General features: G+C 41.8%; 1 protein-coding gene across 1 annotated transcript; it reads left to right on the top strand.

The window, feature by feature from the left end:
- The first annotated feature begins 1,216 nt into the window (after positions 1-1,216).
- LOC136333323 (zinc finger protein 699-like) lies at positions 1,217-16,822 on the top strand. Its single transcript, XM_066272320.1, is given in 9 exon segments — positions 1,217-1,483; positions 1,562-1,654; positions 6,608-6,660; positions 8,220-8,346; positions 10,261-10,395; positions 11,455-11,638; positions 12,829-13,944; positions 13,946-14,045; positions 14,047-16,822. Coding segments are annotated over 7 exon segments (1,836 nt in total). The 5' UTR covers positions 1,217-1,483; positions 1,562-1,654; positions 6,608-6,612; the 3' UTR covers positions 14,173-16,822.
- The last annotated feature ends 680 nt before the right edge of the window (positions 16,823-17,502 follow it).

Here is a 17,502-nt window from a genome sequence, read left to right as displayed (position 1 = left end):
CTGGAGTCATGACAGTGCCTTACACCTCAAGACAAAGGGATCACAAGCCCCTTGCATGAAAACCTGTATTCTGTAAAAGGTATATAACTTGTAAGAAAATCAACTTTGGGGAGCACGTCTCTTTGGAGTTACTAGCCCTGCACGCTCCGCTGGCTTTTTAATAAATTCTCTTTTCCTCTAATAAAGTTATCTGAGAGTCTATCCTCCATTCGGTTCCCTTCCTGCAACAGTGCCCACCCACAGAACCGGGAAGGGGTTTAGCCTGTCAGTACCTCATACTGGTTAAGACAGTCCAGAGGTCTGACACATTCGGGGGTTTATACCAACCTGCCAGTTTCCAAGAGAAGCTGAAAGGAGGCTTCCCCCTTCTCCAGTGAACCAGCCACCCCTCGTTTCAATCTAACAAATACTAGAACAAAAAATATGTACAGAATATTTTATTTGTATTTAAAGTCCAAATTTAGGAATGGACATTAGAGGTCAGCAAGGATTCTTGTTAAACTAAACTACGTAAATAATTATCAGTAGCCTTCCTCTACATCAGTCGTCCCCAACCTTTTCTGGGCTACGGACCCGTTTAATGTCAGAAAATATTTTCACATACTGGCCTTCAGGGTGGGCCGAATAAATGCACAAAATAAAATTATGAGATTGGCGTAAATAAAACATCGTTCAGAATTAAATATAAATAAAACGAAAATAATGTAAGTTAGTTATTCTTTCTCTGCAGAAAGAAAGGGGGGTTGGGGACCACTGATCAGTTATCAATAAAGCAATGAAAGGCCTAATGAGAGGACTGAGTGAATGGAAAGGCAATCTCATGGATTCGTACAGGCTTAAGTTTTGTGTCCAAAGTCTGTGACTCTTGAGAGCCTGAATAGGAGGCCCTAAATCTAACCCTGCCTGTAGCCCCAATCTCCCCAAGCCCACCCCTTGACCTAGCCTTGCCTCTCTGACTATCTCAGTAAGTAACCCATAGGATTGGTCAATCAATCCTCACCCGGGGGAGGAAACTAACAGGTCTCCACTCTACCTTGGAAGTGGCTGCTTCCCCACTCCCCCGCCCCTCCCTGTTTCTCCGCGCCTCCCTGTCCCTCCCGCCCCTGGTACCTTCATTTCCCAGCTCCCGAAGCCCCGCCCCTTTTTCTAAGCACCGCCCCAAAACCGGAAGCAAAAGTGTGCTTTTGCGCGTGCGCGCGCTGTGGGCTCTGTCTTCTTGCATCCTCACTTTTGTCTGAGCTCAGTATTCAGCTGGGCCAGCAATTTTCCCGGCTTGGGTCGGCCCTGCCTCAGGTCCGGTGCCGGCGGCGGAGAGCTCGGCCTTGGGGAAGCCAGAGATCTGAGGTTGGCCGCCGCTGGGACCCCCGCACCGGGGCCTCGGATTACCGCCACTTTACCTCAGAGCCCTGGCCCGCTCCGCTGGTGGCTGTTGCTGCTCGTCCCCAACTCCCTGAATCGGGCACTCTAGGCTGGGTCCAGTCGGGTGAGAGCAAAGGGAAGTGGAGAACAACCCTTATATTTATAATTCCCCCTCTAGACGCGTCCTCTGCTCTCTTTCCAGAAAAGAAAAGCATCCCTGCTTTTCTCGTCCTGGGGACTCTCGAGAGCCTCACCTGGTCGTCTCTGCGCCTATCTGCAGATTTCGGCGTGTCCGGTGAGCAAGGGGCTGGCAATCGGCTCCACTGCGCCCTCTCCTCTTCCCTTCTGGTGCAGAAGATATGTTGGTCAAATAAGTTTCTAAAATATGAATTTTATGTTTGCTTGCTTATAGCTTGCATTGGGGTCTGGGCAACGACAGGTATATGTGGTCTGTGATGTTGCAGAATACCTTCCTGCTTGGGAAGGGCCATTGTTTTGCTAATGTTTGCTGGAGGAGAGGTTTTTGCGCCAGAAAGTTTTGAAGAAAGAAGGAAAGGAAGAGGAATGAGCCATGTTTGCAAAATGAGAACAGAGAGAATGAAGGTGTGTAGGTGGGAACCAGACTTGAGGGGCTTTTGTGAGCTCCACAGAGACTGGTGTGGCCTTTGATTCTAGGAGGAACTGAAGAAGCTTCTCCTGGGTGGAACCGGATAATGTGTCAGTGGCTTTGGGAGCCCTGAGTGAAAGGAAAGTGTGTTCCCTGTGTGTGTTGCTCATTGGCTGGCGTGTGACTTGAGTAAAGGAGTGGCCCACCATTTTTGGCTCCACTGTTTCTTTATTGTCTGCCTGATTCCAATGAGAACCTGCACCTGCATGGCCACGACGGCGGCGACTACTGGCCATATAAGATATTACTTAATCTTGCCTGACCAGGCGGTGTTGCAGTGGCTAGAGCATCGGACTGAATTCAGAGGACCCAGGTTCGAGACCCGGAGGTCGCCAGCTTGAGCGCGGTTTCATCTGGTTTGAGCAAAGCTCACCAGCTTGGACCCAAGGTTGCTGGCTGGAGCAAGGGGTTACTCGGTCTGCTGTAGTCCCATTGTCAAGGCACATATGAGAAAGCAATCAATGAACAACTAAGGTGTTGCAACAAAAAACTGATGGTTGATGCTTCTCATCTCTCTCTGTCTCTGTAAAAAAAAAAAAAAAAATTTAATCTTTACTTTACCCTGCCTGTGGACACCTGTTTGCTACATCATATCCAGATGCATACAAGTGAACTAATTATTAAGTATATTTGTAACCATTGTCAGAGAATGCAGCTATCCATTGTAATCAATTAGTGTGTAGATCATTTTTTTTTTTTTTTTTTTTTACAGGGACAGAGAGAAAGAGTCAGAGAGAGGGATAGATAGGGACAGACAGACAGGAACGGAGAGAGATGAGAAGCATCAATCATCAGTTTTTCGTTGCAACACCTTAGTTGTTCATTGTTGCTTTCTCATATGTGCCTTGACCGTGGGCCTTCAGCAGATCGAGCAACCCCTTGCTCGAGCCAGTGACGTTGGGGTCTTGAACCTGGGTCTTCCGCATCCCAGTCCGATGCTCTATCCACTGCGCCACCGCCTGGTCAGGCAGTGTGTAGATCATTTTTGACTTTCACACATAAACTGATCATCTGCCAGTTTTAGCTGTTTTTTACCTTGAACCTTGTATTTCTTTAGTGCACTTGCCAGGACCTCCATCCAGTTCATGTTGAATAGCATAGAATTTATATCTTTGCCTTGTTCCAGATCCCAGAGGGAATTATTCTACCATTTCACCATTAAATACAATGTTTATTGTATGTTTGTAGATACTCTTTTTCTAGTAAAACGTGTTCCCTTCTACTTTTGGTGGGTTAAATTGTTATAACCAATGAACATTCTAGACAGTCACTACTTTGTACCGAAGGGGATGAGTCATGTGACCTTTTTCTGTTAATAAGGTGAATTATATAAATCGATTCCATTTTCATAACATTTTAATTCTTTTTTTTTTTACTAAGTGAGAGATAGGGAGGCTGACCAACAGACTCCTGCATAACCCCAGACTAGTAAGGGGCGATGCTCTGCCCATCTGGGGCCACAGCTCCATGGGACAACCGAGCTATTTTAGTGCCTGTGGTGAGGCCATGAAGCCATCCTCAGCAGTGGGGGCCAACTTGCTCTAACCATTGAGCCATGGCTGCAGGTGAGGAGAGGGGTGGGAGCAAGGGGTGGAGAAGCAGGTGGTTGCTTCTCCTGTATGCTGACCGAAGTCGACACATGGGGCCGACCTTCTACACTGAGCCAACGGGCCAGGGCCTAATGATTCCATTTTTACCCACATTTTATTCTTAGGACAAAATGAATGTCATTTGTGATTAATATATTTATTCTTCATTTGTTGACTGTACTGATATTATATTATTTGCACTAATGTGTAAGAGATTTTTGTTAATTGCAATTTTCTGCTTTTGGAAATACTTGAGAAAATAGTATTTCCACCCCTTTAATGGAATATTAAAATTTTTATTTATTTGGTGAGCCACCTGATTAAACGATTTGAAACTTCTGTTTCCTTTGTGGGTGTGTTTTAAATTGCTGAGTTTTTTTCTATAATGACTGGATATAGTCAAGTGTTGTATTTATTTTAGATCATTGCTGGAAAGTTGTACTCTCTACTAAAATTAATTAATTACTTGTACATTTCCATATTCCCATCATTTTTTTTATTGTTGTCTTTTTGTAATGTAATTATGACTAATTCATAACTCCTTTTGTCAGGGCTCTGTTGCTAAAGAAAATTGCTATGGGTTTCTCGACCTCAATAGTTTTCAAAGGATGGATTGCTGGCTTTTCCGATTCTGTTTATTTGTTTTGAAAGTGTCATTAATTGGGCCTTGTTTTCACTTTTTTTCCTAACCTTATATGGTGTTCTTTTCCCAACCTTCAGTGGTTAGCTAATTGATACTGATTTTTTTTCCCTCTGGGATTTGAGGATATTTCTAAGTTTATAAATATATACACACCACACCAGCTGTGAATTTCCAGTGTTATAAGAAACAGTTATTTTAATTTTCTGCTTCTGTTCTGCCATATGAGTCATTCTGACTCACAGAGAAATATGTGTGCATCTCCTTATTCCTATAATGTTCTTCATTTTAATATAACATCTGTCAACACCTGATAGTTTGTTAATTACTGCCCTCCCTGAAAAAAAAAAAGTACATGTGTTTCAGGGTTCTTCTGTTTTGTTTAGTGCTGTATCCCCTGTGACTGCATGTAGTAGGATCAGGGGAAATGCTACGTAAGTGAATATGAAATGAAGGAGCAGCAGGTAGGGGCCTTAAGGGAAACTACCTTGCTCAAGACATAGGTTTAGTCAAGAGAAGGTATTCAAAGATAAAACATTTGAATAGAATACTTCATTTGTCTATTCTGCATAATGTGCCCAACAAAGTTCTAGGCCAGACCCTGGTAATGTTAGGGAATAATGTCCTCACTAACTTTGAAATGATAAGTGTATGTTCAGAAATATACTCACTGGTCATTTCAGCTTTGAAGATAAATAGACCTGCATACACACCTGACAGAGTGGCTCTCTAATTGGGTAACATTGAGTGTGTAGTTAATTGACTGTAAGATTCCTGAAGTACGTATTAATTAGTAGTAATAATATAATTTGCAGAGTTCCTATGAAAAATAAGTAATTTCTTTGCAAAGGTATGGGCATCTCTTCACAGTAATTCTCACATCATGGTTGCTCAAATGGAACATGTTATTAATATAGTAAAGAATATCACAGTTTTTATTGGCTTTAAAATACATACTTGATCCACTGCAGTGGAAGGAAAAGTTGTGTTTTCATTATTTGGAATTTGTGCACCAGTACTGTAAATATTGCTATGAGATGAGCTACACTCTGCTAACTTAAGTATTTTTCTGCTGCTACTTCTGTACAACTAAACCAGGGGTCCCCAAACTATGGCCCGCGGGCTGCATGTGGCCCCTGAGGCCATTTATCTGTCCCCGCTACACTTCCAGAAGGGGCACCTCTTTCATTGGTGGTCAATGAGAGGAGCACATTGACCGTTTCATTAGCCAGAAGCAGGCCATAGTTCCCAATGAAATACTGGTCAGTTTGTTGATTTAAATTTACTTGTTCTTTATTTTAAATATTGTATTTGTTCCCTTTTTTTTTTTTTTTTTTACTTTAAAATAAGATATGTGCAGTGTTTATAGGGATTTGTTCATAGATTTTTTTTATAGTCTGGCCCTCTAAAGGTCTGAGGGACAGTGAACTGGCCCCCTGTGTAAAAAGTTTGGATTACAGCATGGCAGTCTTCTCTACCCCTCCCCCCATGTGTGGAATATAGGCAGTTGATGCTCTTTTTTAAAACCATGTTTCAGGGACCCTGCAGTCCATGGGGGGATCCCTTTGATCAGGGACTGAGCAATAATGTGTGTTAGCCTGCTAAGGGGTGCAGGAGTAATATTGGGAATGGAGCACTCAAAAGTGGTATTTAAGTCAGTGCTTTCTTGGGTTTGAGACAGTGTATATTCTTAGTAGTATATTCTGAAGCTTGAAGGTATTGCCTGATACATTTTATGCTTTTAATTATTATAGGCAAACTGCCAACTAAACTTTTAGGCAGCAGTGAACTTACTTGCAAAATGAGACTTTTAAACATAAAAAAAAGTAAAGAAAAAAAAACTCAACAAGAACCCAATTATAGCCTGACCTGTGGTGGCGCAGTGGATAAAGCGTCGACCTGGAAATGCTGAGGTCGCCGGTTCAAAACCCTGGGCTTGCCTGGTCAAGGCACATATGGGAGTTGATGCTTCCAGCTCCTCCCCCATCTCTCTCTCTCTCTCTCTCTCTCTCTCTCCTCTCTAAAAATGAATAAATAAATAAAAAAAAATTAAAAAAAAAAAAAAAAGAACCCAATAATAGTTTTCTAGTTCTAGATGAAGTAAGATTACACCCACTTCTTACATTATCAGTGTGTATTGGCTTTGGTGTCTCGGGCCTATGAATATATGTATGAGAATATTGTGTGTCTGCATGTGTGTGTGTGTATGTGTGGGGAAGTTTGAGGGGTATGGTTCCTTATAGTGTGCTGCAGCATCCTGGCTCATGATTGTGTGAATTGTGGGGAGACCTAGAGGATCATGACTCTCCTGCCTCAGTGTAACTTCTCAACATTCTGTTCTTCTCCATGAAGGGAACATGGGTGAGGAAAGAAGCACTGCCGAGTTCCAGAAAAGCATGCCACAGGTCGGTAAGAGCTAATAATTCCCAGAAAGAATATTTCCATTTCACTAGTTTGTCTAGTTGATTGTTTGGAACAGGGATCAGCAACTTGTTTCTGTGTTGGGCCACATAAAAAGTACTGTATGTCACTTAGCTGTTCCATTTGCTTGTGTATTCATTTATTACTTTCCATATGTACCCAGACTTGTGGTTGAACCTATGACCTCTAGCATGCCAGATTGATGCTTTTTCCACTGAGCCACTTGGCCAGGGCTGGATTGTATGTGTACTTTTTTTTTTTGGTGTTGAATTTTACAAGTTCTTTAAATATTGGATATTAATTTCTTAACAGATATATCTGTGAGAATGTTCTCCCATTCAGTGAGTTGCCTTTCTATTTTGTTGATAGTTTTCTATGCTGGGGAAAACTTTTTAATTGATGTGGTCCAGTTTTTAAATTTTCTCCTTCCTCAAGAAGATCTTTCAGAAAAAATACTACTAAAAGAAATGTCTAAGATTTTAGTGCCTCTGTCTTCTTCTGGGATTTTGAGTGTTTTGATTCTAATATTTAAATGTTCTTCCATTGTGAATTCATTCTTGTGCATCCCACATTGTGTTTTTATTCATTAAAACCTCATCCAGATTTGACCCAGTGTTTCATGTTGCACTGATCACTATAGTGGGAAAGGAGGAAGCTGGTGATAACTGTTTGTGGAACAGAGAATTGTAGTGTCATGGTTGAAATTAAAACTAAGTCATCACTTCCCTGACCAGGTGGTGGCGCAGTAGATAGAGCTTCTAACTGGGACCCAGAGGACCCAGGTTCAAAATCTTAAAGTTGCCTACTTGAGCACATGCTCATCTGGTTTGAGCATGGCTCACCAGCTTGAGCCCAAGGTCACTGGCTTGAGCAAGGGGTCGCTCCATCTGCTTTAGACCCCAGTCAAGTCAAATATGACAAAGTTATCAATGAAAAACTAAGGTGCCACAATGAAGAGTTGATGCTTCTCATCTCTCTTCCATCCTGTCTGTCCTTATCTGTCCCTCTCTCTGTCTCTGTCACAAAAAACCCCACCAAACACTAAGTCCTCACTTAACATTGTTAATAATTTCTGTGTTTTTATGGAAAACAACAATAAATAAAACCAGTTTCCCTATAGACTGATTGATATAAACAAGGATAAGGTTCCCACATATCTCATCAATATTATAACAAAAGGAAGTCATTTGAGGAACTTCTGTATTTTATTGAGAGCATTTCTCTCATTTTAGCTATATGGTCTGAATTGTTCTGGATCATAGTAAGACCGGAATTTTTTTTCATCAAACAATAGGGAGAGAAACTTAATGTTTTATAAGTGTTGTAATACTAGTGATACAGGACTTTTTTAGTCAGGAGGATGTGTGGGGGAAAGAGAAAGAGATCTATCTGATGGCTGAGTCCCAGGGTTGATGTTAGAAGACCACACAGCCTTCAAATGTCCTGTGAATGGATTCTCTGTGCCCCGTATTGTCACCATCCTCCATCCTCCTGAACACAAGGGATTGGCACCTTTCTGAACAGAATATGTGGGATGTTTCAGGACCCAGTAGTCTTTGAGGATGTGGCTGTAGACTTCAGCCAGGAGGAGTGGGCTTTGCTGGATATCACTCAGAGGAGCCTCTACAGAGATGTGATGCTGGAAACCTTCCAGAACCTGGCCTCTCTAGGTAAGATTGACAGCATTCCTAGGTTCAGTTGTTTCGAAAAGAAATCTGACAGATTGAACTTATTCTTTATTATAGGATTTGGGCTGAGGAATAAGATACATTGGTAAATATGACAGACACAGTCAGGAACCCCAAGAAATATATAGTGTAGTGGCTTGACCATGAAAAACATCTGTGTGTTGAATTGCCTTTTTATTGTAATTAAAAGCCTCAAGGCTTATTGAACGTTGAAAGTGTGGGCATAGATGACTTCAGGGAGGGACACAGGGAGTGTAACTTCATCTTAACTTGATTACATCTGCAATGACCCTATTTTCAAATTAAGCGACATTCTGACATTCTAGGTAGACATAAAACTTTTAACAAATATGTTTATTTCTTTTCAGAGCAGTTTTAGGTTCACAGCCAAACTGAATGGAAGATACAGAGATTTACCATATCCCCCTTACCACCCCATGCACAGCCTCCCCACTGTCAGCACACACCACCAGAGTCCTGCGTTTGTCACAGTTGATGAGCCTACACTGACACATGATCATCACCTAGAGTCCATAGCTTCCATTAGGCTTCACTCTTGGTGTTGTACCTTTGTTGTTTGAACAAATATGCGATGACGTACACCCACTGCTGTAATATCATGCAGATAGTTTCACTGTCCTAAAAGTCCTCTTTGTCTGGCTGACTCATCTCTCCTTCCCTTGTATCCCCTGGCAACTATTGCTGTTTTTTGGTGTTTTTTTGTTTTTTATTTTTTACCGAGAGAGAGAGAGAGAGAGAGAGAGAGAGAGAGTCAGAGGGATAGGCACAGACAGACAGGAATGGAGAGAGATGAGAAGCATCAGTTTTTTGTTGCGACACCTTAGTTGTTTATTGATTGCTTTCTCATACGTGCCTTGACCGTGGGCCTTCAGCAGACTGAGTGACCCCTTGCTTGAGCCAGCGACCTTGGGTTTAAGCTGGTGAGCTTTTGCTTAAACCAATGAACCTGCGTTCAAGCTGGCAACCTCGGGGTCTTGAACCTGGGTCCTTCCGCATCCCAGACTAACACTCTATCCACTGCGCCACCTCCTCGTCAGGCACTACTGCTCTTTTTACTGTGTCAACTGTTTTCTCTTTTTGAGAAAGTTATGTATTTGAAGTTTTACAGTATGTACCATTTTTACATTGGTTTTATTCAGTTAGTAACACATTTAAAGTTTTTTCATGCCTTTTACTCAATCTTCTAGATTTTTATTCATCCATTCACCTAAAGAAAGACATCTTTGCTGCCAGCAAGTATTGGCAATTTTGAATAAAGCTGCTATAAATGTGTGTGCAGGTGTTGTGTGGGCATGTTTCCAACTTCTTCGGATAAATTCTAAAGAGAATGACTGTCTGGCCATGTGGGTGGACCTTTCCCTTGTTTTCCCCTTTATCATGATCTCAGAGTAACCTTGTGTAAGATTGGTATTCTGTGAGATTACTCATGTTCAGCAGGAGTACAAAATGTCCTGGCTGTAAGAATTAGACCAGTCTTATATGCTAAACATTAGATATGAATGTCAGATCAGTTTTTAATTTTTACTTATTGACTTTAGCGAGAGTGGAATAGAGAGAGAAAGAAAGAGGCAGGAACATCAATATCTTTCTATATGTGCCCTGACCGGGGATCGAACTTGCAACCTCTATGCTTTGGGACTATGGTCTAGCCAACTGAGCTATCCGGCCAAGGTTCAGATCAGTTTTAGACATCAGAGGCTTTATTGCTACTTCTCTTTCATAAATATATTTCTGTTAAACATTTTGTTGCAATTAAAGTCACACTTGATGCTAAGTTTGCAGAATCAGAAGACCAAAGTTTCAGCCTTGTCTCCTGGATATATTTGTGGTTCCTCATTGTTTTCCTGCATGTGACATGCCTTTCTCCTTTAACAGGGTACGCACTGCATACACCCTGGCTGATCTTCCAGTGGAAGCAGGAGGAGGACCTGGAGATGACAAAGAGAGTGTCTGTCCAAGGGGAGTGCCAGGAAGGCAAGAGTTCTTGGGAGAAACTGTCTAGGTTGGAAGGTATTCATTTGGAAAAATCAAGTGAAAGTCAAACAGCTGTTTTGTCAGATATTTTCCCCATACACCATTGATCACTATTTGACATTTTATTAACAGTCTTTCTTGTTTTTGAAAAGACTTTCCTTGTTTCTTTTTGTAAGTTGGTATTTGGTCATGTACATTTTACTGTGTTCCTGTTTTTTGTATTTTTCCAAAGTGAGAAGCAGCGCGGAGGCAGGCAGACAGACTTCCGCATGGCCCTGACTGGAATCCACTTGGCATGCCCACCAGGGAGCTATGCTCAGTCCCTCTGGAGCATTACTTTAATGCAATCGGAGCCATTCTAGCGCCTGAGGCAGAGCCCATGGAGTCATCCTCAGCTCCCGGGCCAACTTGCTCCAATGGAGCCTTGGCTGTGGGAGAAGAAGAGAGAGATAGAAAGGGGAAGGGTAGAGAAGTAGATGGGTGCTTATCCTTTGTGCCTTGGCTGGGAATCAAACCTGTGACTTTCACATTCCGGGCCGACGCTCTACCACTGAGCCAGCTGGCGAGAGCCTGTTCCTATTTGTGTTGTTCTTCCAATAATACCTTGTTGTTTTTATTATCCATCAATCTTCATGGAATTATTTCTCATTCAGTTGATTATCATTTGACCCTTGTGTTTAGAAGCAGAGTCTTTTTTTTTTTTACAAAGACAGAGTCAGAGAGAGGGATAGACAGGGACAGACAGACAGGAACAGAGAGATGAGAAGCATCAATCATTAGTTTTTTGTTGTGCGTTGCAACACCTTAGTTGTTCATTGATTGCTTTCTCATATGTGCCTTTTCCGCGGGCCGTCAGCAGACCGAGTAACCCCTTGCTCGAGCCAGCAACCTTGGGCTCAAGTTAGTGAGTTCTTGCTCAAACCAGATAAGCCCATGCTCAAGCTGGCAACCTTGGGGTCTCGAACCTGGGTCTTCCGCATCCCAGTTTGATGCTCTATCCACTGCGCCACCGCCTGGTCAGTCTTGAAGCAGAGTCTTGAGTGAGCCACACTGTGAAAGTCCTTTGTTCAAAGGTGACTTTACTTTTCATTTCAGATTTTGACACTCAACCTAAGACTAATAAATCTGTCACTTCACAAGATATTTATGAAGAAACAGTATCTATTGAACAGGAAATAGTAAGATTCAAGAGGAATGTTGCACAGTCATCTATTTTATATAAAAAGTGGGAAAACCATGGTATTGACTGTAAGAACATAAACCATGAAAGACATTTAAGGTGAGTTCCATTCATATACAGGTAAAAAGTGCCCCAGAAGAGCATCTTAAAATGTCACAAAATATAAAGAACACATATATAAAACTTGTCAAAAGTTGGATTTCATAAAGAATTTTTACTGATATTTTCTTCTACAAATGAGACTGTGATCTTTGATATACTTCAGTTGTAAGCAGTTATGAAAAAAATCCCTTAAGTCAAAAAGTCACTGATACATAATGCAGTTAACACTTAAAATGCTATAAAAATGTTCCGTGAAACCTATGTGTCTATTGATCGTTGTCACCTCATTAGATTTAATTTTAAAAAAAATAAAAAATGCCTGGCCTGTTGGTGTTGTGGTAGAGCATTGGCCTGATGTATGGATGTCCCAGGTTTAATTCCCAGTCAGGGCACACAGAAAAAGCAACAAACTGCATCCCCATCACTTCCTCTTTTTCTTTCCCTCTCTCTCTCTCTCAGACTGCTGTAGCTATCGCTCCATTGGTTTGAGTGCATCACCCCTGGATGTGATGTGACTCTGCAGCCTCTGCCTCAGGTTCTATAAGTAGCTCAGTTGTGAACATGGCTCCTGATTGGCAATGCACCAGCCACAGATGGGGGTTGCCTGGTGGATCCCAGTCAGGGCGCATGCAGAAGTCTGTTTATTCCCATTCTCTTACTTGCAAAAGAATTAAAAAACCCAACAAACTGATAACTACCAGCTATTGTATAGCCCCTCTCTGAGGAGTTTCAGCTTAGAACCACAGAAAGTGCAAAACATGTACAGTTACTGTTTTTTATTTATTTATTTATTTTTATACAGAGACAGAGAGTGAGTCAGAGAGAGGGATAGACAGGGACAGACAGACAGGAACGGAAAGAGATGAGAAGCATCAACCATTAGTTTTTCATTGCGCGTTGCAACACCTTATTGTTCATTGATTGCTTTCTCATATGTGCCTTGACCGCGGGCCTTCAGCAGACCGAGTAACCCCTTGTTGGAGCCAGCGACCTTGGGTCCAAGCTGGTGGGCTTTTACTCAAACCAGATGAGCCTGCGCTCAAGCTGGCGACCTTGGGGTCTCAAACCTGGGTCCTCTGCATCCCAGTCCGACGCTCTTTCCACTGCGCCACCACCTGGTCAGGCACAGTTACTGTTAATGGTAAAAATGTATTTATTACTAATATTGTACTTTTTCTTTTTAAAAGAAATTATGTGGATGAGAACATCTATGAATGTAACCAAGAAAACCAGTGTGGAAAAAACTTCTGCCAAATTTCAAATCTTAATGTACTCCAGAGAACTGCTGAGGTACAATCCTATGAATGCCGTGAATGTAAAAAGGTCTTCATGGATCATGTTTTCCTGAAGACCTACGTCAGTTCGCACACAGGAAGCAAACCCTACCAGTGCAGGGAGTGTGGGAAGGCTTTTCATTCCCCCTCCTGTTTCAGGAAGCACATGAAAACCCCCCTGGAAGACAAACCCTACGAATGTCAGCAGTGTACCAGAGCCTTCAGCTGTTCTTCATTCGTCAGGGTGCATATGAAGCTTCACTCTGGACAGACAAACTGTGAATGTGAGCAATGTGGCAAAACCCTCAGCTGTTCTTCATCCCTCACAGAGCACAAGAGAATTCACAGTGGAGATAAGCCTTACGAATGCAAGGAATGTGGGAAGGCCTTCAGTCGTCCCTCATCTCTCACTGCACACTTGAGACTGCACAGTGGAGAGAATCCTTATAAATGTAAGGAATGTGGGAAAGCCTTTACTCGTTTCTCCCACCTTACAGTGCATGGCCGGTCTCATACTGGGGAGAAACCCTATGAATGTAAGGAGTGTGGGAAAGCCTTTCGTCACTCTTCAGACCTGACTGTGCACACCCGGATGCACACTGGAGAGAAGCCTTTTGACTGTCTACAGTGTGGGAAAGCCTTTAGTTGTGTCTCATCCTTTCGAAGACATGTAAGAAGCCACACTGGGGAGAAACCCTATAAATGTAAGGAATGTGGGAAAGCCTTTATTAGTTCCTCCCACCTTACAGTGCATGGACGGACTCACACTGGGGAGAAACCTTATGAATGTAAGAAATGTGGGAAAGCCTTTATTTATGCCTCATCTCTTAGGACTCACATGAGGACACACACGGGGGAGAAACCCTATGAATGTAAGGAATGTGGGAAAGCTTTTCGTCACTCTTCAGACCTAACTGTACACACCCGAATACACACTGGAGAGAAGCCTTTTGATTGTATACAGTGTGGGAAAGCCTTCAGTTGTCTCTCATCCTTTCGAAGACATGTAAGAAACCACACTGGAGAGAAACTATGAATGCAAGGAGTGTGAGAAAGCCTTTATTAGTTCCTCCCACCTTGTAGTGCATGGACAGACTCACACTGGAGAGAAACCTCATGAATGTAAGAAATGAGGGAAAGGCTTTTATCTGTTCCTCAGTTGTTAGGATTCACATGAGGATGCACACTGGGGAGAAGCCCTATGAATATGTGGGAAAGCCTTTGTCTTGTCTACTTTCTAATACATGTGAGAATTAACCCTAGAGAAAACATGCAAATGTATGGGAACATTTGCAGATCTTTTTAAATCTTAGGCAACATGTGAGATCTGATACAGTGGAGACAGCCTGTGACTTTAATAAAGTAGTTAATTCTCCCTCATTTTTTTGAAGACTCCTAAGAACTCACAATTCAGAATTCATAAACCATGTGGTAACATCTTAAAAAATATTGCTTATTACAAGTCAAAATTCCAAAGAGCTTGACCATGTGGTGGTGCAGTAGATAGATCATCAGACTGAGATGCGGAGGTCTCAGGTTCAATACCCTGAGGTTGCTGGCTTGAGCACAAGTTCATATGGTTTGAGCAAGGTTCACCAGCTTGAGCACTAGTTCGCTGGCTTGAGCAAGGGGTCACTCAGTCTGCTATAGCCTCCCAGTTAAGGCACATATGAGAAAACCATCAATGGGAAACTAAGGTGCCACCATAAAGAATTGATGCTTCTCATCTCTCCCTTTCTGTTTGTTCCTATCTGTCCCTCTCTCTGTCTCTGTCTCACACACAAATAAAATTGCTAAGAAATAAGTGTATAAGAAAATTTCCTCTAGAAGCAAATATCAGTGTTTCACCTTTAAAGTGGAAAGTTGGCTCAATGGTTTCTGGTTTGTATTTTCTGATATGAATTATTAAGGTGATAAATTTCCCTCTAATACATTTTCACTCTATTCTGAGGTGCTTTAATTTGGGTTTAGATGTAAATGTTGTTTCCATCACTAAGTGAGGCAGTGTGTTTCTTCATATCCAGGTAGGGATGGTCCTTTTATTTTTGTTTTTTTCTGATTAACTCATTGCTAAGTGTGCAGTGATCATTGTATGAACACTTGAGTATTTATAATTTCTTTTGTACTTTGTAATTGGTCATTTCATTTTGACCTAGTATGGCTGACACTGGAATTTGCATATTCAATATTTTTCACTCTGTTTATTCTATTTGAATTAACAGTTTTTACTATTCAAAGCTTTAATTGTCATCTCCACAGTCCAGTCCCATGATATCATTACTCAAGTGGAAAGATACATCTGTGTCAGTTCACTGTGATCTCAAAATAAAAAGAGCTGTGGACAGTGAGGAAAATTGGATATAACTGAGATAAGCAACAGAGAGTGTGTCATCTATTTTAGTGGAGGAAGATTTATATTTGACATCTTCAAACAGAAGATTTTACCTTTTTTTTTTATCTAAGATGATGCTTTATTGCTTTGTGCTTCAGGCACGTTTAGCTGCACTTTTTCTTTCTATTATATTTTCCCTCATCTCTAAAAGTACAGTCTTGTGTTGCATACACCACATAAATTAGCAGTGGATGATGGTTGTCCTGGAAGAGTATAATGAGCTGAAATTCTTATTGCCTGTGAATTCTAATATGTTTGCACAGTGACAAAATTGTCTAATGATGCCTTTCTCAGAATGTATCCCAGTCATTACATGGAGCCACACTGAATACCTATAGCACTTCCTGTCATTGTTTTCTATTGTTTTATTGATTAATTTGTACACTACTGTACAGAAGTGTGCTAGTCCTAAGTGTGCAGCTTGATGGAATTGCACATAATGTTTACAACCTGATAACTGAACACTTCCATCACTCTGAAAGATTATTCATCTGTCTTCTCAGTAATTGGTCCACAGAGTAAAGCATGATTTTGACTTTAATTATAATTTATTAGTTTGCTTCCTGATTTATTTTAATTTTGTTTTATTGATTGTAGAGAGAAAGGAAAGGAGAGGAGAGACTGACTTGTTCCACTTATTTATGCATTTCTTGGTTGAGTCTTGTAGGTGCCCTGACTGGGGATGAAACTCACAAATTTGGCGTATCAGGATAATGCTCTAAAAACTGAGCTACCCGGCCAGAGCTTTGATCTTTATATGAATGTTAAAATATAACATGTACAGTTATGTGTTTGGCTTTTTTACTTAATGTGTGTCGCCTTTCCATTGTCCTTTTGGCAGACACACACTTATTTCTCTTGGTAAATGCTCTGTATGTGGGAATATGGTTAGTGGATCAGGGTAGGTTTCAGGTGTAGTTTCGGTAGGTATTTCACTATGTCAGAAAGGCCGATTGCACCTACAATCCTAAATGCAATGCATGAACTTTACAGTTGGTCCTGATACTTGGGCCCCACACTGATTTTAGCCATTCAGAAAATGTGGCAATATATTGCTTTGGTTTTAATTTGTATTTACATGATGTGTAGTGATGTTGAGTACTTAAATGTTTTAAAATTTATTTACTGATTTTAGAGAAAAAAAGAATAGAGAGGACAGAGTAGGAAAGAGAGAAGCATAGACTTACTGTCCCACTTATTTATGTAGTCATTGGTTGATTCTTTTTTTTTTTTTTTTTTTTTCATTTTTCTGAAGCTGGAAACAGGGAGAGACAGTCAGACAGACTCCCGCATGCGCCCGACCGGGATCCACCCGGCACGCCCACCAGGGGCGGTGCTCTGCCCCCCAGGGGGCGATGCTCTGCCCATCCTGGGCGTCGCCATATTGCGACCAGAGCCACTCTAGCGCCTGAGGCAGAGGCCACAGAGCCATGCCCAGCGCCCGGGCCATCTTGGCTCCAATGGAGCCTTGGCTGCGGGAGGGGAAGAGAGAGACAGAGAGGAAAGCGCGGCGGAGGGGTGGAGAAGCAAATGGGCGCTTCTCCTATGTGCCCTGGCCGGGAATCGAACCCGGGTCCTCCGCACGCTAGGCCGACGCTCTACCGCTGAGCCAACCAGCCAGGGCTCATTGGTTGATTCTTGCATGTGCTCTGACTGGAGACTGAACAGACAGTTATGGCATGTCAGGATGACACTAACCAACTGAGAACCCGACCAGGGTGAATACTTTTTTTATGTGCTTCTTGGCCATTTGAGTATCTTTTATGAGGTTACCTTTTTAAGCATTTTACCTATTTTTATTACATTTTGAAGAGTTTCCTTCTATTACCTGTACTTTATTTTATGTATGAGCATTTCAATAGTTCCATATGCCACGTATGAGATATATATTTATATATATGTAATAATGTGTGCTTCATACATATGTATATTGCAGAAAACTTTTCCCAGTCTCTGGCTTGTCTGTCACTGTTTCCATATTTGTTAATTATAACAGGAATTTATTGGTTTGATTACTGGAAAGTCCTTGGGTGTAACTGGCATCAGACATGGCTGGATCCTCAGACTGAAAATGTATTATCTGGATGAATTCTGTCTCAATGTCTTGGCTGTTCATCTTGCATTAGCTATTCTTGGCATGCTGTCTCTCTTCGTGGTGGCTCCAGGAGATCCACACTGCTTTTTTTCCTGATTGA

This window comes from Saccopteryx bilineata, chromosome 1, assembly GCF_036850765.1.
Source record: "Saccopteryx bilineata isolate mSacBil1 chromosome 1, mSacBil1_pri_phased_curated, whole genome shotgun sequence".
In the NCBI taxonomy this organism is placed as follows: domain Eukaryota; kingdom Metazoa; phylum Chordata; class Mammalia; order Chiroptera; family Emballonuridae; genus Saccopteryx; species Saccopteryx bilineata.
The sequence above is the reverse complement of the archived record's forward strand: the minus strand, read 5'-3'. Positions and strand labels throughout refer to the sequence as shown.